At 31.1% G+C, this 21,664-nt stretch overlaps 3 protein-coding genes and 1 pseudogene across 3 annotated transcripts in view; all 4 read left to right on the top strand.

Moving 5' to 3' along the window:
• Positions 1–6,933: 6,933 nt before the first annotated feature.
• On the top strand, positions 6,934–10,457 carry LOC123919605 (endo-1,3;1,4-beta-D-glucanase-like). Its single transcript, XM_045971562.1, has 7 exons — positions 6,934–7,224; positions 7,681–7,702; positions 8,578–8,704; positions 8,991–9,081; positions 9,248–9,337; positions 9,797–9,897; positions 10,097–10,457. Exons 1-7 carry the CDS (start codon positions 7,077–7,079, stop codon positions 10,232–10,234), a joined length of 717 nt encoding a protein of 238 aa, XP_045827518.1. The 5' UTR covers positions 6,934–7,076; the 3' UTR covers positions 10,235–10,457.
• The window catches only part of LOC123919602 (mitogen-activated protein kinase 15), a 29,933-nt gene continuing 16,011 nt past the window's right edge, over positions 7,743–21,664 (top strand). The window contains exon 1 of the mRNA XM_045971558.1: positions 7,743–8,495. The gene's annotated coding sequence lies outside the window, so the exon portion shown is untranslated. The remainder of the gene's footprint in view (positions 8,496–21,664) is intronic.
• On the top strand, positions 11,255–14,490 carry LOC123919606 (endo-1,3;1,4-beta-D-glucanase-like). Its single transcript, XM_045971564.1, has 7 exons — positions 11,255–11,951; positions 12,056–12,077; positions 12,573–12,699; positions 13,018–13,108; positions 13,278–13,367; positions 13,850–13,950; positions 14,142–14,490. Exons 1-7 carry the CDS (start codon positions 11,804–11,806, stop codon positions 14,277–14,279), a joined length of 717 nt encoding a protein of 238 aa, XP_045827520.1. The 5' UTR covers positions 11,255–11,803; the 3' UTR covers positions 14,280–14,490.
• On the top strand, positions 15,717–17,957 carry LOC123919607 (annotated as a pseudogene).

Here is a 21,664-nt window from a genome sequence, read left to right as displayed (position 1 = left end):
ATTGATAATATTTTAAAATATAGTGAAATAGATAGGTTTAATATTAATTTATATTAAAAATAAGAGGGTTATTTGAAAATATGAAATTTTGTATTGGTTTATATAATTGATTTTTTATTTTTATATATATTTTTGCTGAAAAATATATTTTAAAGACAATTAATATAGTTTTTAATGATCTCTTATAATATTCCGTCAAAAAAATGATCTCTTATATTATTTATAAGTGTGAAAAGATGTATTATATTGTATCTTAATTGTGTAATTTTAATTTAATTTTTTTATGGGTCTCATTAGTGCACTCGCAAGTTTTTTTTTTATTTTGGTATATTTTTTATTCTTTTCAATAAGAATTATAGCAGCAGTCATCCTTGCTAAAAATATTGTTTATGAGAAAGAAAAAAACCAAACTCAACTTATAGAATGTGATTTATATATATATATATATATATATATATATATATATATATATATATATATATATATGGTAGTTTTGTCTTTTTCATCTTTTGCTTATATTCCATGAAATTATGTATAAAATAGCAAAACGACTTATTATCTTCCATCCAATTTATGTTTTCTTATATTTTATTAAAATAAAATTCTGGTGCTGATATATTGACTTCTTTTAAAATTTTACGTCAAACTTTCACTTGGTGGAGTTTATTTTAACTACCAAAGAAATTGCAAATGAATGCATGCAGGTTTGATTAGAACATACTTAAAATATATTATTAGAAATGAAAAATAATAATTATGATAAGTATAATGACATATATATTTAAATTATAGTAACATGATTTAGTTGTAATTCTGTTATATTAAAAATAAGAAAGTTGTTTGGGAAAATGAGATTTTATATTGTAGATTAATGACACAATGAATATAATTTTTAGTGAGTCTCTTATAATATCTCATAAGTTTGAAGAGATGTATCATATTTTATTCTAATAGTGTAGTCGTATAAAATAAAATTAAAAATTTAAGTGTGTTCGTATAAAATAATAAATAAAAGGAAAAACTAATATATCTCATAAGTTTGAAGAGATGCATCATATTTTCTTTTTATGGATCGTAGTGGAGCAGTCATAAGTTGCTTTGCTTTTTTACTACGGTGTATTTCATATTATTTTCAAAAAGAGTTAGAGGCGGTTTGCTAACAATATTGCTCGTGAGAAAGATTGAAATAAGTTTCAATTATAGAATATAATGTGATTCATAGATATTAGTTTTTCCTTTTTCATCATTTGATCACATTCTTTGAAAGTATGTACCAAATAACATAGCCGCTTATTCTACTATATGTAATTAAACATAACTTATATTTAACAATAATACAATTTTTGTGTTGATATATTGACTTTTTTTTCCTCTCAAACTCTTACTTGGTGAAATTTTATCTCAACTTTTATTTGTGAGGATTTTTTAGTTTATTGTCCAGTTTACCTTTTTTTAATTGCTTAATTTTTTTTTTTTTAGTTTTTTTTTCTTTGCGAGGTTTACCTCCGTCCAATTTTGTTTATGTAATTGAAGTGTGGATTGTTTAAATAATTACGAAAAAAATTGTTAGTGTAATTCAATAATAATCATCAAATTACCAAGAAATATATATATATCATCAATCAACATCACCATTGTTAGTGCAAATCAATAATAACCATCGATTACTAATATATAACTTGTTATATTTAACAATAAAGAATGGGCACACAAAATAAAAAGAAATACATATATAATTAGTATAAAATGTTAAGAGTTGATAGACTAATTTATACTTATAGAGTAATTTTTACCACAAATTTTTTAATGATTTATTATCGTTATAAGAAACTTGATCTTCTCATACATTCATTTTTCTTATTGTAACTAATTTACAAATGAATTAAGGTGGATTTGTGGTTTTATTTTCACAGTTACTTCAAAAGACAAATTTAATTGAATATAAATGAATAACTGCTCTATCACAAAGAATATGTAATATCAAAATTAAAATGGTTTTTTTTTGTTACAATTAAAATGATGGTTTTGTTGTATTAATAATTTGTGATATTTTCCTTGAAAAAAATAAGTGATATTGTTGTAGGGTAGTAAGTAAAAATTGTCTTCAAACTTGTTTCATACTTTACTACAGATGAATAACAAAAAAAAAAATAGTTTGTAAAAAAAAAATTAGTACATATAAATATGGTATTATGAAATGTACCAAAAAAAAAAATTGTATTATGAATAATAACATAACATAGTGGAAATGCACTCAAAGATATATACTCACATAAATTGTCGTTTTTCATCGACTTTCTTGAGCATCAAAGATGCAACAAAGACAAAAATAGAGATCCCTCTTTTATTCTTTTATCCTAATTCACATGAAAAAATTGTCATATCTACGTTAAGAAATAAAAAAAAAAGAAAAAATAAGAAAAAAGTTAGAAAACAAACATTATATCAATAAAAATAAGGATGTCTAGAATTTTCACACAATATGTAAGAGTGACATAATTAATAAGTTGATATATATATATATATATATATATATATATATATATATATATATATATATATATATATATATATATATATATATATATATATATATATATATATGAAACTAATAAATTGTGAAGAAATGAAGAACCTATTGAAGAGATGCCATCCAATAGTTGATTGAGGAAAAGTGATGATGAAAACTCAAATTTGCACTACAAATTAACATTTATCATTTGTGCATAAAATCATATATTTATACACACAATGGTTAGGGATGAGAAAAGATGAAGGTTTAAAGGATTTTATGATAAATTTATTTGTCATAGTTAAGGAATAAGAGTTAAGGAATATGAAAGAATGGTAGTTTAAAAGTTGGTGTGACAAAGTTAATTTTTTTTATAAAAAAATAATAGCACAATAGTAATTAATTAATAAACAATATAACTAAAGTATTTTTTTTCATAAAATTTATTTATTTATTTTGTCAAGCATGAAATTTTTTTGAGGAGTAATTTTTTTTATTTGGTTTATTTATTTAAAGTAAAATTTTGCAAATTGCAAATCATATTTACGCATGCATGATTTATATTTTATGTTTGGTAGTGTAAAATATGAAAGAGCATATATCTATTCATTGTTCTTTTGTAATTTGAGCTTTTTTTTTTCTTTTTTTTCTTTCATTATTATTGGGAGTCATTATTATTGTAACATATAGATAATTACTTTGGAGGATGAATGGACACACAAAATAAATTGTGGGACAAATTTTAAATAGATATGAGAAGCTCTCTAAAGCATGCCACATCATCACAATGCTTGCTTATGAGCAATTCAACATTCCTTTTACTAGTAAAAGATTGAGAGTTATTAGTCAGATTTAGTTATTATCAGGAGTGTTTAATAAGTATAGCTCATATGGTAACTATTAGGGCCCGTTTGGTGCACAGGATAAGAGACAGGATAGGATAACTATATCATATCTTGTCTCAATCCAGTGTTTGGTGACACAACAGGATATGATAAGTTAATCATGAAGCTTATCCTATCCTGTTTCTCTAGTTAAAATCCTTATCCTGAATTTGAGCTGGGTTACCAGCAGGATAGGATAAGAAAAAAAAAATCGTTGATTTATTCTATAAAATATATTTTAAAATAAAAAATTGAAAATTAATAAAATAATTTGATAGTAAATTAATAATAAAATAATTAATTTTTAAATATATATGTGATTTTCTCACAAGGGTAATTTTGTAATTTATATAATCTAAAAAATCAAAATTCTCCTAAAATTACAATATTTTAAATTAAAATAATTATTAAAAAATTACAAAATAAGAATATTAATTTAAATTTAATAACAACTTAAATATAATTCTTTTGCAATGGTAGTTTTATTATTTACATATATCATATATTTATTTAGCTTATCTAACATGTATAATTGAGTTATTTATTTGATCATGATTCATATAAAAAACTTAATTTGTTTATTTTATCATGATTTGTATTTAAAATTTAAAGTTATTTGATTACTTTTTCTTTTTGTACAATTACTTATTTATATTTTTATTTATAAAATTCAAAGTATTACAATATAATTTTTAACAAATAACAATTGTTTTACGAGGGTAATTTTGTCATTTAAATATGTTATGTATCTTATCATATTGGTATGAACAAATATGTATTAAAAATATGATATAATAGTTATCATGTTTGTTATCCTGTGTGCACCAAACACTAGGGATGGCAATTTGACCCATACCCAGAGGGTACCCGCAAAAATTACCCACAACGGGTAGGGTAAAAACCCGCATTTTGGGTACGGACACGGGTATGGGTAATTACCCGCAAAAATGAACGGGTATGGGTGCGGGTACGGGTACCTTAGTACCCACCCCGCCCCATACCCGCATAATATATATTTATTTATTTTATTTATATTATTATATTATAATATATATAAATCAATTTAAAACAATACAGCTCTACTAAACTATTACATATTTTTAATAAAAATGTTTATTTATAACATAATATAAAAATAATGTGAATATTTAACATAAATATGAACTTTAACATAAGGTTAGTAATAATTTTGTTTATAATTTTTATTAGTCAATATTAAAATCTTTGAATTTTTTTTAATTCTATTAAAATTATATGATATTTTATAATTGATCAATTTATTTTTAGTAAAAATGCGGGTAACGGGTACGGGTATGGGTACCTAGGTACCCATAGGGTATGGGGACGGGGGCAAAAGTTGTTACCCTACCCATACCCTACCCATTGCCATCCCTACCAAACACAGGATAAGATAACTGAGGATAACTGTTATCCTGCTGATATCCTATCCTATCACTATCCTGTTGTATATCATATCCTGCGCACCAAATGGGCCCTTAGGGACATTATTGGAGTGGTCGGGGTTCGAACCCCAAATTCCACATTTCTTCGTGTTTAAATGTGTGTCTAGTCACTAGGCTACTGAACAAAACAAAAAAAATAGTTATTACCAGGACTGTTTAGAACTTTTTAAGAGATATTGAGTTGGAATGATCGACTATTTCGTAAATATTAGGCTTAATTAGTTAAATGGTCATTTAAAGATATTTTAGATTTCCCAATGATCCCTTAAAAAAAGATTTGGTTTAATTCCTTAAAAACATCTCTATTTGTCACCAAAGATTATTCATTCAAATATTCAAAGATTATTCATTTAAATATTAGGAAGGAAGAAAGAAACAGAGAAAAATAAAGTTACTTAAAGATTATTTGCAAAATTATATCACAGGTCATTTTTTATCTTTTTTTGTAATACTTTGGTTTTTTATCTTATTTATTTGTAACATTTTGGTCTTTTATCTTATTATTATTACCAAAGTGTTACAAAGAAAGGACTAAAATATTACAAATAAATAAGATAAAGGACTAAAATGTTTAAAAGAAAGATCAAAGTGTTATAAACAAATAAGATAGGACCAAAGTGTTAAAAAAAGATAAATGACCAAAATGTTACCAAAAAAAATAAAGGACTAAAGTGTTAAAAATAAATAAATAAAGAACCGGTGGTGTAATTTTGCCAAGATTAGTCATTCATCATCATTTTATAGTTTCGTTACTTTTCATACCCATCTTTCCTTCTTCTTACGACGCCGTTTTGCTCTATTCGGCTCTCATTTTTTATTTTTTTTAATCAAATATTCGGCTATCATTGTTTTCTTTTTTTAATCCTGAAAAATATATAATTATTATAAGATTAAATTAAATCTCTAACCATCATACTTATATTTTCTTACAAAAAAAAAATCATACTTGTATTTTTTAAAAGGAACCAATCATACTTTTGTCAACTAAATAATATCATTCTGCTTCAAAAAAAAAAACTAAATAATATCATTCTTATAGTGTACCTACCCTTAAAACAACTACTCCCTCCCAACATAACTAGTAATTCATTTGACTAATAATTTGCACATTTAAAAAAAAAAAAATACAAATGAAAGAGAAAGGATAATATTTTTACTAAAATAATCTTATTATATATTGATGTATACATAAAGTTTTAAAAATTAGTCTCTATTTTTTTTACAAGCAGAATTAGTCTCTATAATTTGGAGGATAACTGATTTACAATTGAAAAATATAAATGATATTACATCAGATATGACGTGGTAGTTCATGTAGAATGTCACACGTAAAAAAATCAAACATCACACTGTCACATCACATGGCCAGACGTTAGTCAACTAACATTTTTTTGTAACAGCGATGACTAAAATCAAAATAAATTTTTATTAAATTTTACTCATTTTGCGGTCCAACTATAGATTATTGAATTCTTCCTCTTAGAACCTGTTAATAAAAAAATTGATCAATCATCACCGTTAAACTTTTTTTTTTTATAAGAAACGTTAGTCGTTAGTATTACAATATTATGTTAATTTTTTCTCCTTTGTCAGGACTTAACCTTGGACCTCTTGCTCCTTAACCCTTAGCTCAACTAGCTTAATAAGTTGAGCTACCCAACTCACCCTTATTTAGATTCCATGTTATTCTACGTTTAAATATTGATATAACCATGACGAATTTGAGACTCAATCTGACGTGAACCATACAACCTAGACTATTGAGGCCCAACTGAAAAGGAGAATAACTCGAGACAAGTAACAGTGCAACAAGTTAAAAATTTAAAAGACAAATTTGTTAGCTAGAAAACTTATAGATCTAAAAACATGAAATTTAAAGACTCGTGAATGCATTTGCCCTAAACTTTAACAATCCTAAAAACTTCATATATATATATATATATATATATATATATATATATATATATATATATACTCTATCTAATTTCATATATAAACAAAATTTAAATTTTTAAATTAATTTTAAAAAATAACGTATCTAGTCAATAATATATACTAAATTCATTCATTTTTCAATTTAAAACAAAAAACTTCAAATATGGACTGATTCAAAGGAATATTTCCAACTTAGTTGAGTTAGATTCCACTTTTATAACCAATCCGATTAATTGTGAGATATAGGATATTGATACGTGTGTGTGAAAGAACGTAGCAAAGATGTCAGGACCAGAATGTTGCTCAAATCCACCAACTCTGAATCCAAATGCAGGAACTGGTCACGTTGACAAGTTGGGTGCTCTGAATGCTTATATCACCGGATCTCCTAATTCCAATTCCGCTGTTCTTCTCGTCTCCGATATTTTTGGTACTACTACTATCTCTTTACTTTTTACACCCCTTTTTTTCCTCTGTTCAATTCGATTCTTTCTTTCCATTTCTTAGATACCGTTTTTAGTTTTTACTGTAGGCTTTATCATACTTTTCAATTTCTTTATTCATCTTTTTTTTTTTAATTTATTTAAACATTCAATTTTGCTTAATGAATTTGTAGTGTTAGAACTCATTATCCATTAGTTTAATTTCATTAACCAACAATTTTGATGCGATTGTTTAAAAACCATGGTCTCTATGACTTTAGTACTATTGGATTGGAGTTGATAATGATAGTATATCATACTGTTTTGATATTCTGGAAATTTTTTTTTTTTTATGTACTTTTTGTGGCTATGAATTTTATGTCGATTTCAAAGTTACAAAAATCTGTATTTGGTATATTCAATAAAACCTTCTACTAACTGCATATGCTCTATTTTTCTTGCAGGATATGAAGCGCCAAATTTAAGGTATAGCTAACTTGTGTCTATTTTCTATATCTAATTTAGTAAATTTTGGTGGTTTAGTTATCTTTTTCGACAAGTTATTTTGGCTTTCTCAGTCCAAACTCAATGTAAGTTACCTTGTAATTCAAAGGGATTTTGACTTTTCTCATCAGTTAGGTTTCTTGGGTCATTGAATTATAGTGCCTGCATATATGAGCTCTGGTTTCTTTTTATATTTTTAATCCAATTGCTCATATATATTCTAATTAACAAGAGTTTGTGAAGATTGTTTACCTCTTTAAATTATACTTCCGCATGTTCTTCAGGTGGCATATAACAATTTCAATTTTCGTAGGGTAATTAGCATGATCAATAATGAAAAAACAAAAATGATAATTGGTTTTCGAACTAGAAGATACATATAAGTGTGTAATTTAGAGAGTGATCATTCATGAAAGTATGTATGCTGCTGTACATAATATGTTAGATTATTTTTGGTCTGAACCCTCCTGTCTCTAGGGAAGGGGGCCTGGTAATTCGGTTTTCGGACAAGAGGTAAGGAAAGTTTGACCAAGGATTGTTTTGGCTAGGATTCAAATTATGGTTCTCTCAAAGGATTCATCCTTAATCGCAGCTCTTTAGCCCCTTGAGTCCGATCACTTGGTTACACAATATTGTTAGATTTTGACTAGATTTTAAATTTTAACATGCAAAGCAATTGTCATTTAATCATTTGGTTTATTGGTAATATCTACCTACCAATACAATCTAGATGTTTCGTTCTGCACTCTCTTTCTCTCTCTCTCTCTCTCTCTCTATATATATATATATATATATATATTGTGTCCACTGTAATGTGTTGTAATGGTAAGTAACATTGTTTATTCTCTGCTGTGAAGGAAGCTTGCAGACAAAGTTGCAGCTGCTGGTTATTATGTTGCTGTTCCTGACTTCTTTAATGGCGATCCCTACAATCCCGAGAACCCTGATAGGCCATTGCCTATTTGGTTAAAAGATCATGGGACGGTTAGTTCTTATTTAACCGTACTTACATGGTTGTTTATGATTCTCTTTTCCTTGATAAGTAAAAAAGGAAATAAATTTTGTTTTTTTCTAATAAATTGAAATCCAATTTTGTATACTTATTGGAATTTTGATTTTGGAATCCGCATAACTAAGTTCATGTCTTGTTTGTGTAATTTTATCACTTCAGCCATTGCCCTCCCACTTTTATTTGTGGTTTCGATTTGTTGATTGTACATTACAAATTGTGTCATTCTCTGATGCATACCTATTATTGTTATATTAATAGGATAAAGGTTTTGAAGATGCAAAACTCGTACTCGAAGCCATAAAAAGTAAAGGTGTTTCATCTATCGGGGCTGCTGGATTTTGCTGGGGTGGTGAGTGCTACTCATTCTACTTATTTCTATGCATCACCCTTCCTTTTCTGTATGAAGACGTTTCAGCTTCTCATAGGTTTACTCATCAATCGGATTTAATATTTGAAATGCAACTCAGCTAAAATTTGAACTCACAGAATATACTATGATTACTTCCTTTTCTCAGCTAAGGTTGTTACTGAACTCGCGAAATCCGTACTTATTCAAGCTGTTGTGCTATTGCATCCATCGTTTGTCTCTGTGGATGACATAAAGGGTATGGATTTTCATTATTTGAAGTTTTTTACTTCTTAATTTGCATATTCTTTGTTTACAGAATGTCTTCAAAATCTTCCGCCAAAACAAACTACTAAATTTATGTTATGGTTTGTTAAAAAATGAAGCTTATCAATTATGATTGCCATCAATTTAAGCATGATTGCTAGTTGCATGTTTTCAAGTAATAGTAGTGTATATGTTAAATTAACATACAAATGATTATATGTTAGTGAAAAAATTAGGAATTCATTTGTTGCTGACTATATGAGATGCAGTTTCAATGGATTTGGAATTTAATTTATGTTTCTAAAGGCTAATTACAACGCAGGTAGTTTAATGGACCAGGCTTTTAATTTTTGCAATGATTGAATAAAGGCAAAGTAGAACTAGGAGAAACATATTTCTTAACTACAGAGATGTTCATAGTCTAACGGTTAATTATTGTCTTTAAATTCAGGTGTTGACATTCCCATTTCTATACTTGGAGCTGAGATTGACAAACTTTCTCCTCCAGAGCTTGTGAAACAGTTTGAAGAAATTCTATCTACTAAACCTGTGGTCAGATTAATTTTCCATTCGTGGTTATCTGGCATCATTTGATATTCTAATCTTATCTTCTTTCGGATGCACACGTGGGCGCACGCGCACTCACACACGTGTTGTTAGTTACCAGAATATTTAATTAGTCAAATTGTTTTACTTAGCTTTTTCACCTTTTTAAACACTAGTGACTCATGAACCTAGTTTTATTGTGCAGGCAAATTTTGTGAAAATATTTCCTAAAGTTTCACATGGTTGGACTGTGAGATACGACCTGGAAGTTGCAGAAGCTGTGAAGGCTGCAGACGAGGCACATCAGGACTTGCTGGACTGGTTTGCTAAACATCTCAAATGAGAAATCTTTGTCAGTTGATATCGTATGTATCGACGTGTGTATTTGAAGTGCAACATGTTACTCATTCCACATATCTTCAGTTTACACCAAAATAAATGCTTTATTGTTGCATGTTGGACACAGATTATTGATAGATTCATCAGCGTATTTGTAAAAATATAATGTTGCTTCCTGTGGACAGTTGTGGTTTGAGATATTAAGAAATCCTATTTTAAGACTTCTATTTATGTGGTTTTAATCAGCCTATATAACTTTGATTATTATGCTGAATGAAAGGAAATTCTGTTTTTTTTTCCTACGGCTAGAACAAGGATACTTCGTTTCATTAGTGATCAAGCCTAGGAAACAGAGTGGTAGAATAAGGTCACAGGCCTCCTTCACAACAGACAATTAAAAACACCAAATTGAGTGGTTACAACTCCTAAATAAGATAATGTGTAATCACCCAAATGCATAAAATATTTCCATGTCTCTTTTTTAAATAGATAGCTACTCCCAAATTGTAAAGCATGATATCGCACAGGAATTGAAAAAGCATCACTAATTCCCAACCAATTTGCAATCGCACGCCAAAGAGAAGAAAAAAGACCACATTAAAAAAATAAGCGACTAGTTGTTTCATTAAAGTCACACCTGAGCAAAGTAAAGAGTTCAAATGCGTCACTCCCCTCCTCACCAAATTGCCTTTTGTTGACGGTTTATTTTAGACCAGCCTCCTTGCAAATAATGATACCTTTAAACGAATAAAATTATTCCAAACCGCCTTATGATGCTCCAACTCGCCTACGTGGTCCTCCTTAGATCATCTTTGACGGAATAGTCTTCATAAGGATCAAGTTGCCATTTTCAAGAATCCGATGTTCACCTGCAAAAAATTATTCTCCGGAATAGCACAACATGCCACAACAAGATCTTTCTCCCGAGCAAACAACTGCCTTCGCCACCTCCACCCCCCACCTGTGACCCTAATCTTTGACGATACATCTCAACTACAGAAATATTCTTATGTTATGACAAATTAAAAAGTCTATCAAAACTATCACACAAAGGAGCATCTTATTCTTCCAAAACAACATATTTTCCCCATTTCACACTACCCTCCTAACATTCTCCTCGAACCATCTTCCTAATTTTTTTAGACTTCTCACTTCCACTCATAAATATTTTTAAAAAAAGACATTCAAGAAATTACACCTGGTGAAGCATTGAAGAAGGAAAGAAAATAAACTAGAATTATACTTTAATGTTTTTTATAATATTAATATTTAAATTTACAATTTATAATTTGGATATCTACAAACCGATAAAAATTAAACCGCATGAAATTCAATCGGATCAGAATATCAGATTGAATTTTTCCATATGATGACCCCGCTACTTTCAAATTTTGATTTAATCAGCTAGAAACAAAAATGGAAACCTTGTTGACTTGAAGTATCCATTGACGTAAGTGCTAACGCAAAATCAAGGAATATTTCCAATTGTTTGTTTGTTGATTTATTAGAAGTTAGAACTTAGAACCTACCTACCTACCTCCCTCACTCAGTGGAATTATTGAAAATAGCAAAGATGTCAGGACCAGAATGTTGCTCAAATCCACCAACTCTGAATCCAAGCGCGGGAGCTGGTCACGTTGACAAATTCGGTGCTCTTAATGCTTATATCACCGGTTCTCCTAATTCCAATTCCGCTGTTCTTCTCGTCTCCGATGTTTTTGGTACTTTTTACTGCTTAATTCCATGCTTAATCAATTTATAATCACTATTTGCTAATATTCACCAAAACCTTCTACTAACTGCTTATGCTCTATTTTTCTTGCAGGATATGAAGCGCCAAATTTTAGGTATAGCTAATTTCTCTCTACTTTCTATGTCTAATTTAGTAATTTTTGGAAATTAGCATGATCTAATAGTAAAATGAAAAAAATTATAATCTATTTTCGAACTAGAAGGGACAATAGTATAAGTGTAATCTAGAGAGTGATCATTCATGAACGTAATTATGCTACTGTACATAATATGTTAGATGTTTTTTTGGTCTTAACCCTCTTGTCACGCGGTAAGGGGCCCCTGGTAATTCATAGTTCAGCCATGAGATAAGTAAAGTTTGATTAAGGATTGTTCCGGCCAAAATTTGAATTTGGGTTCTCTCGAAGGATTCGTCCTTAATCTAAACTAATTAACCATTTCAGTCCAATCACTTGGTTACACAATATGTTAGATTTTGACTAGATTTTTAATTTTAATAGGCAATGCATTCTCTCTCTCCCTCTCCCTCTCTCATGTCCATTTTAATGTGTTCACCTGGTAAGTAATATTGTTTATTCTCTGCTGTGAAGGAAGCTTGCAGATAAAGTTGCAGCTGCTGGTTATTATGTGGTTGTTCCTGACTTCCTTAATGGTGAACCCTTCAATCCTGAGAACCCTAATAAGCCCTGGCCTATTTGGATAAAAGATCATGGAACGGTTTGTTCTTATTTAACCTTACTTGGTTGTTTATGATTTTCTTTTCTTTAATAATTAAAAAAATAAACAATTTTTTGTTTTTTCTAATAAATTGAAATCCAATTTTGTATACTTATTGGAATTTTGATTTTGGAATGTGAATGACCGACTAACTTCAGATGTCTTGTTTATGTAATTTTTTTTATCACTTCAGTCATTGCCCTCGTATTTCTACTGGTGGTTTCGATTTGTTGATTGAACATTACAAATTGTCTCAAATTAAATGTACAAATTGGGTCATTCTCTGATTATTCATACCTAATTTTATTATATTAATAGGATAAAGGCTTTGAAGATGCAAAAGCCATGCTCGAAGTCATAAAAAGCAAAGGTGTTTCATCTATCGGGGCTGCTGGATTTTGTTGGGGTGGTGAGTGATACTCATTCTACTTATTTCTATGCATCGTCCCTCCTTTTCTGTATGAAGACGTTTTTCAGCTCCTCATTGGTTTATTCATTGGTCGGTTTTAATGTTTGAAATGCAACTAAGCTAAAAAATTGAACTCACAGAATGTACAATATTTGCTTCGTTTTCTCAGCTAAGGTTGTCACTGAACTTGCGAAATCCGGACTTGTTCAAGCTGCTGTGCTATTGCATCCATCATTTATCTCTGTGGATGACATAAAGGGTATGGATTTTCAATATTTGAATTTTTCTTCTTCTTAATTTGCATATTCTTGTATAGAGAATGTCTTTAAAATCTTACGCGGAAAGAAACTACTAAATTTATGTTATGGCTTCTTGTTATAAAAAAGACTCTTGTCAATTGTGATTACCATCAATATAATCATGTTTGCTAGTTACATGTTTTCAAGTAATATTTATGTATATGTTATTATGTTAAATTCATATACAAATGATTATATATTAGTGATAAACTTAGGAATTCATTTGCTGCTGACTATATAAGATGCAGTTTTAATGGACTAGGAATTTAATTTATGCTTCTAGTCCTAGTGGCCAATTAAATGCTACACGGGTAGTTTAATGGATCAGATCAGATATTTAATTTTTACAATGATTGATTAAAGACCAAGTAGAACTAGGAGAAACATATTTCTTAACGAGGATCTTCATATTCTAATGGTTAAATATTGTTCTTAAATTCAGGTGTTGACATTCCAATTTCTATACTTGGAGCTGAGATTGACAGAGTTTCTCCTCCAGAGCTTGTGAAACAGTTTGAAGAAATCCTATCTGCTAAACCTGTGGTCAGATTAGTTTTTCGTTAGTGGTTATCTTCCATTGTTTGATATTATAATCTTATCTTTTTCCGGATGCGCGCGCACACACACACACACATGTTGTTAGTTACAAGAATATATAATTAGTCAAATTATTTTACTTAGCTTTTTCACCTTTTTAAACACTAGTGACTCATGAACCTATTTTTATTGTGCAGGCAAGTTTTGTGAAAATATTTCCTAAAACTTCACATGGTTGGACTGTCAGATACAACCCAGAAGATGCAGAAGCTGTGAAGGCTGCAGACGAGGCACATCAGGACTTGCTGGACTGGTTTGCTAAACATCTCAAATGAGAAATCTTCGTCAGTTGATATCATATGTATCTACGTGTGTACTTGAAGTGCAGCATGCAACATGTTACTCAACAACAAAATAAAAGCTGTATTGTTGCGTGTTGGACACAGATTATTGATAGATTCATCAGCGTATTTGTATAAATATAATGTTGCTTCCTCTGGACAGTTGTGGTTTGAGATATTAAGAAATCATATTTTTAGACTACTATTCGTGGTTTTAATCAGCCTATATATAACTTTGATTATTCTATACCGAATGAAAGGAAACTCTGTTTTATTCCGACGGCTAGGACACTTCGTTTCATTTGTGATCAAGCCTAGGAAACAGAGTGGTATATTAAATCAATTTTATCAACAACTAGATGTTTTAACTGTAGTGGCTTTTCTGACTATTGTCTTCTGAAATTGTTTACGAATAAGTGATTAGGACTTTAATTTATATGTTATCTAGCATTATGTGTATGTGTTTCTGTTTTTGACAGAAGTATTATGCATATGTATTAATTGGGATGTGTGTGTTAGTTACAAGATAAGATGAGGTTTCCGGACGAGGTTTACGACTATGCATGCATAATAATGGAATATATAATTATCTGGCGTTGACGTTTGAAACCAAGACCCCCTCTCCTCTAATTTAGGTAAGCAGCACACATCCCAAGTGATTAGGACTTCAATTTATATATGTGTATGTGTTTCTTAGCTTTATGTGTATATGTTTAAGGTTTTCTCTTTCAACCAGCAAATTGTTTGCTCTAAAGGCAGAAAGAAGAAGGGATAAAACACAAGGCGGGTATTGCAATGGGGTCAAAGGAAAATTCTATGACATAAACATGATTTTGTATTGTTCTTCAACATAGTGGAATTATTTTGCGTTCTCTTTTCCTCTAGAGTTGGTTTCTAAAATGGAACTACTTAAATTTGCTGGTTTATTTTTGGTTTGGTTTATTTGCTTATTGAGTTATTGTGTCAACGTGTTTTGTTATTTTCATGTGTTGCAATTATTGTTAAAATCCATAAAAATGAATACATTGACTAATAGGTGATGAAATAAACAATCATTTCACCATGCCTTGCCCAGCAATCAACAGGATGTCGGCGACCATGCCTTGCCCAGCAATCAACAGGATGTCAGCGATTACGCATGTTAAAAGATGAAGATTATTAATTAATCATTTTTTCTTCCTAAGATTATGCTACTTTTGGTCATCCCCCCAATATTAAATTAGCAGTAAACCCAAAAAGTCTTATAATGAAATCTTAATCCAATAAACATTTATTTTTTGTTGGATAAACAAATGTTATTAGGTTAGTTGTTATTGTTAATCTTTTTCTCGTTCATCAAAGTTTGAACTCTGATTTTTTAACTCCTTTAATTTTTAGTTCAAACTCTGATCTTAGTTGATTGTTTATTTATAAATCCAAAAACGGAGAAAATGAGGCCATGTAGTGAAGAGATTACATTACAGAAGAAAAATGTCAGGTCCTGAATGCTGCTCAAACGCACCAATCCTGAATCCAAACTATGGAGCAGGCCATGTTGAAAAACTCGGTGGTCTAGACACCTATGTCACTGGTCCCTCCGATTCCAACCTTGCCATTCTTAAGGTTTCCGAAGTTTTTGGTACCTCAAAACTCCTGCTCTCCTTAGTACTTGAGTTATCACTTATCGACATGAAATTAATAATATTCCTATTATTTTCTTCTGTCTATCTATGTAAATGTAATGCTGTGTGATTCTACTTGTGGATGTTGTTTCCTTAAAGTTATTGATTCAAACCAGAATCGTGCTTTTGACTTCATATGTTCAACTTATTCTGTAGGATTTGAAGCTCCGAACCTAAGGTATGGATGATTTTAATGTTTGTTTTCCAAGTAAAGTTTTGTAAAATGATTCATTTGTACTTCTATTAGTTGTCATGCAAAATTTAAGCCATTTGTTTCTGTTGAAAAGAAAACTTGCAAACAAGGTTGCAGCTACAGGGTACTATGTAGTGGTTCCTGATTTTTTACACGGAGACCCTTTCATTACAGAGAATGCTAACAGACCTCTACACCTATTTGGTTGAAAGATCATCAACCAGTAAGTTCTTTTACTTCAAGGATTATTTGTACTAATTGTGAATCCATAATTCGCGTGTTTGGTGGAAATTTGAATATGATATTTTGAGCATTTATGATTGATTATTCTCTAGAAATTTCTGTTAGCTAGCTACCTTTATGACATTACTATTGGTATTTGATGATTAGTTAGTGTAACTTTCACCAAAAAAATTATAAAAGATGTAAATTGTATTGCATCATCTGATATGTTAATAATGTTCTGTTAATAGAATGAAGCTTTTGAAGATGCAAAACCAGTAATTGAAGCTGCCTCTTTTTGTTGGGGTGGTGAGTTCCTGATTCCTACTTATCTTCATCCTATATAATCGTTTATTTTATTTGTTCTTTATCAGTAAAAATCGAACTCGGTACCGTGGAGTTAACAATACTCACACACACTGCGCACCAATCACTTGTGCTAGATTCCAATGGTGTTTATTTTATTTGTTAAATAGATAAATGAACTTACGATCATAAATGTATTGATTCATGACTGAGATGATTGATCGGTGTTGATATTTCCCTTTTAACTTATTAGCCAAGGTTGTGGTAGAACTTGCCAAGTCTAGATTAATCCAAGCGGCTGTGCTACTACACCCATCATTTATCACCTTGGATGACATCAAGGGTAAGGAGTTTTACATGTATATATGTTATGTGTTGATTGGAATTACTTAACAAATTCACAAATTTAGATGTCTTTTGTCTATGCCACCTTAAAATCATACATGTTTCGCAAAAAGTCGCAGCATAAATAGTCCACCAGTAGATATCATTTCCTTTTTTGCGACCTATTCTCACCACTAATAAAGTTCTTACACTGCTGCTAATTTATATGTGCATTTAACATTTGGTGTTAATTTCAGGGATTAGTATTCCAATTGCTGTACTTGTAGCTGAGATTGACAAATATTGTCCTCCAGAACTTCTGAAACAGTTTGAACAGATCCTAACTGCTGAACTTGGGGTAGTAAATGATCCCTTCCTTCATCTTTGTAACATCTCAATGTTAATATGTCAGTAATTTTTTTATCAACTTAAATGCATTAGTTTTCAATGTTAAGGTTAATTTTATGAACATGGTAAGCTAGTGTAACATTAACACTAACACCTTTAATATGATTTGGATAAAGTTTTTAAAGTGCTTCCAAACTTTGCATAATTTTTCACATTCTCTTTATGCATTGAGGAATGGCTGATGAACTACTTTGTTCTTTCAGGATGAATGTTATGTGAAGTTATTCCCTGAAGTTTTACATGGTTGGACTATCAGGTACAACATTGAAGATGCAATGGCTGCAAAAGCTTCAGATAAGTCCCATCGAATTCTGCTAGAATGGTTTGCTAAGCATGTAAATTGAAAAGCATTGTTTAATGAAAATCTTCCATGTGAATCCTTTATTGAGATTGCTACTTGTATTAAGGACATGTATTCTGTTGATTACTATAGCAGTAAGAGTGGACAATATAGGGTAGACATAAAAATTAGTGTTTATCTTTAAAATATACTGTATGTAAGTTGTACTATAAGATAAAAAGTTAAAGAAAGATAAAGACAAACATATATGATTTTTATTTTGATGTTCAAATAACAATAAAGGGATGTTCATTTCTAAATATAGGATCATATTTTCATAAATGTAATAAAAAAGAATGAAAGAGAATAATAATTTTAGCAAATTAATCTTGTTAATAAGGGAATACTTTGGTTGTCCTTAATTGTATATATTTCCATTCCTAGAATAGACTTAGAAAATCAGACATAGAATATTTGTAATCAATAGTCGTAAATGCTCAGGCAATTATATATAGAAGCAATACAATGAAGAAAGACATCAAGCCATAATTCCTGACATGGTATTAGCTTGGTTCTCCTTGATCAAACCCTAAATTTTTCGTCGCCGCTAGGTTCCGATCCGGTCTCCTTTTTTTTTCTTCGTGAAATTCTTTGCGCACCAGCAGATTGTGCGTTCTTGGTCAGTGACAATCTAAGTTGTCACTCTTGCTCTTCGCCGCCGACTTTTATTTTCAGCCTTGCCATTACTCTCTTGGTGTGATTCGTTCTGTTTGCAGATTGTGCCGTTCTTGTTTGTGCTTTGCTACAGTACCGTGCTGCTTAGTACTTTGCTACAGTACGCATATTGTTGCTTGTTATTGTGTTGCTAGTTGGTGGAGTACACGTGTTATTTGTTTGCATGCTCCTATTTGTGATATTTGGTGTTGGGACTTTTAAGAGTTTCTCTTACTTGACTACAATAGCAGTTTTCATGGCCTCATTGAAAGAAAGAAATAATTTTTGTGTCCGTTTTACCGGCAAAAATTATCTGGGAATTTCAATTCAGAATGTATGTCAAAAGGGAAGGACTATGGACGATGTCTCTAAGGCACCAACAGAGAAAACTGCTTTAGATGCATGGGAAACTAAAGATTCTTAAATTATCATTTGGATTCTCAGTACTATTGATCCTCAGATGATGGTGACGTCTAAGGTGAGGGAGCCATTAAGTCCCTCACCGGTGGACCAGTAAAATATAACCGTTAGATAAAATCATTGGTTTAGATTTGTTTGAATTAAAAAAGAGAACATATACATCTCTCCACACACAATTACAAACCAGAACCTCTGCCAACATATCCAAAACCCTCTCTTCCTTGCAAACCAAAAGCTCTGTTCCGTCCAACATTTGTGGTCTCGAAAACCTCTTTTTCTCCCGACATATCATTGTCCGCCTTAACATCATCAGACATAACGTCGCTGCGCCGCCGTCCCTAACGCTGAAAATTTGATGAAAAGAATCTGAAGCCATTTACATCAAACCCCCTTTGAAACATTCGGTCCCCAATATTCATCAACATAACTAATTTGCAATCAATACTTGTAAAACATTTTGTCAAAAAAAAAAAAAAAGGTAAAACATCTTTCAGGAAAATCCAATAAGCCACCACAAAACAAATTAAATGAATCAAGGGATGTTGAAAATTCATAAAATTGTAGTATAAATAAGATCAGACCAAAATTCACACCATGGAGGACGCACAAATTTACAACTGAAATGATATAAATTTCAATATTTCATGCATTCCAAATTTCATGGTGGTTGTCGTCGGTGGTGTGGTGGTGGCAGGCGAGAAATTGCATATGCAACTATGGTTGATGGAGTTCTGATTTCACGAGAAATGGTGGTCGCCATTGGTGGTATGAGTGTTCGCCGTCGTCGGATCGGAGTTGGTTTCACGTTAATACCTTGAAACCTTACGATGATGAAGAAAGGTTAACAGGACGGCGTGTAGCGAGATGTAAATGTTCTCTGTTTTAACTTGAATGAATCTAAATCGTTGATCTTATCTAACGGTTATATTTTACTGGTCCACCGGTGAGGGACTTGATGGCTCCCTCGCCTTAGACATCACCTCAGATGATTATTAATTTGCGATCTTTTTCCACTGTTCAAGAAATGTGGAACTATTTGAAGCGTATCTATCACCAGGACAATGCGGCTAAACGTTTTCAATTGGAGCTCGATATAGACAATTACAAACAAGGTAATTTGTCTATTCAAGAATATTATTCTGGTTTTCTGAATTTGTGGACAGAACACTCTGCAATTCTACATGTTGATGTTCCCAAGACTTCTATCGCGGCCGTCCAAGAGGTCTACAACACAAGTAGGCGGGATCAATTTCTTATGAAACTTCGTCCATAATCTGAGGTTGTCCGAGGTGCTTTACTGAATAGGAATCTTATTCCTTCTTTGGATACATGTGTTGGTGAACTTCTAAGAGAGGAACAACGTCTTGCTACTCAACGAACCATGTCTCATGATGTGGTCATTTCTGAGCCTGTGACGGTTGCCTATGTTGCTCGTGATGTTCGATATGTCAAATGCTTCTCTTGCAAACAATTTGGACATTTTGCTCGTAATAAGTTTTGTAATTATTGCAAGCGGCGGGGCCATATTATCTTTGATTGTCACATTCGTCCTCCACGATCAACACAACGTCCGGTACATGCTTTTCATGCTATAACCAGCTTTGTAGTTGGTCCTTCTATCACTGGTGCATCTAATGGTGGTGCTCTGCAGCCTCAAATAATCCAACAAATGGTACTTTCCGCTCTTTCAACCTTAGGAATTCAAGGTAAATCTTCTAATGTTACTCGTCCATGGTTTCTTGATTCTGGTGCATCGAATCACATGACAGACTCTTCTGAATACTTGCACAATTTACATTCTTATCACGGTAATAAGAAAATTCAAATTGTTGATGGTAATACCCTCTCTATCACTGATGTTGGTGACATAAACTCTGATTTTCAGGATGTGCTTGTATCACCTGGACTTGCTTCCAATTTATTGTCTATTGGTCAATTGGTGGATAACAATTGTACTGTTAATTTTTCTCGTGATGGTTGTCTTGTGCAGGAGTAGTTGTCAGGGAATGTGATCGCGAAGGGGCCTAAAGTTGGACGATTGTTTCCACTTCAATTTATTTCCAATCATTTATCTCTTGCTTGCAATAAAATTTTGAATTCTTATGAGGATTGACATTGAAATTGGGTCATCCAAACTCTGTTATTTTGTCTCATTTATTTAAAAATGGTTTGTTGGGAAATAAAAATGTTGTTTCTAATACATCTGTTTCATGCACTGTTTGCAAATTGGCTAAAAGTAAAACACTTCCTTTTCCGTCTCGTGCTCATCGTGCTTCCACTTGTTTTGAGATGATCCATAGTGATGTATGGAGTATGTCTCCTGTAGTTTCTCATGCTCACTATAAATATTTTGTCACATTTATTGATGATTATAGTTGTTTTACTTGGATATATTTTCTTCGGTCTAAATTTGAAGTGTTCTCTATGTTTAAGAAATTTCTAACATATGTTGAAACTCAATTTCATGCGAATATTCAAATTTTCCGCTCTGACTCTGGTGGTGAGTACATGTCTAATGAGTTTCGAGAGTTCCTTCAACAAAAAGGCATTTTGTCTCAACGTTTTTGTCCTAATACCCCCAACAAAATGGGATGGCAGGACGCAAGAATCGTCATTTACTTGATGTAACACGCACGTTACTTCTTCAAGCTTCCGTGCCATCTCGATTTTGGGTGGAGGCTCTATCCACAGCCGTCTTCTTGTTCAACCGCCTTCCCTCTACGGTTATTGATCTTGTTCTCCTTTTATCCGCTTTTTTTAAATTCAGCCTGATTATAATGATTTACATACTTTTGGGGGTGTGTGTTTTGTTCACCTACCTCCGTTTGAAAGACATAATCTTGGAGCACAA

Source organism: Trifolium pratense, linkage group LG4 (genome assembly GCF_020283565.1).
Source record: "Trifolium pratense cultivar HEN17-A07 linkage group LG4, ARS_RC_1.1, whole genome shotgun sequence".
Taxonomy (NCBI): Eukaryota; Viridiplantae; Streptophyta; class Magnoliopsida; order Fabales; family Fabaceae; genus Trifolium; species Trifolium pratense.
The sequence above is the reverse complement of the archived record's forward strand: the minus strand, read 5'-3'. Positions and strand labels throughout refer to the sequence as shown.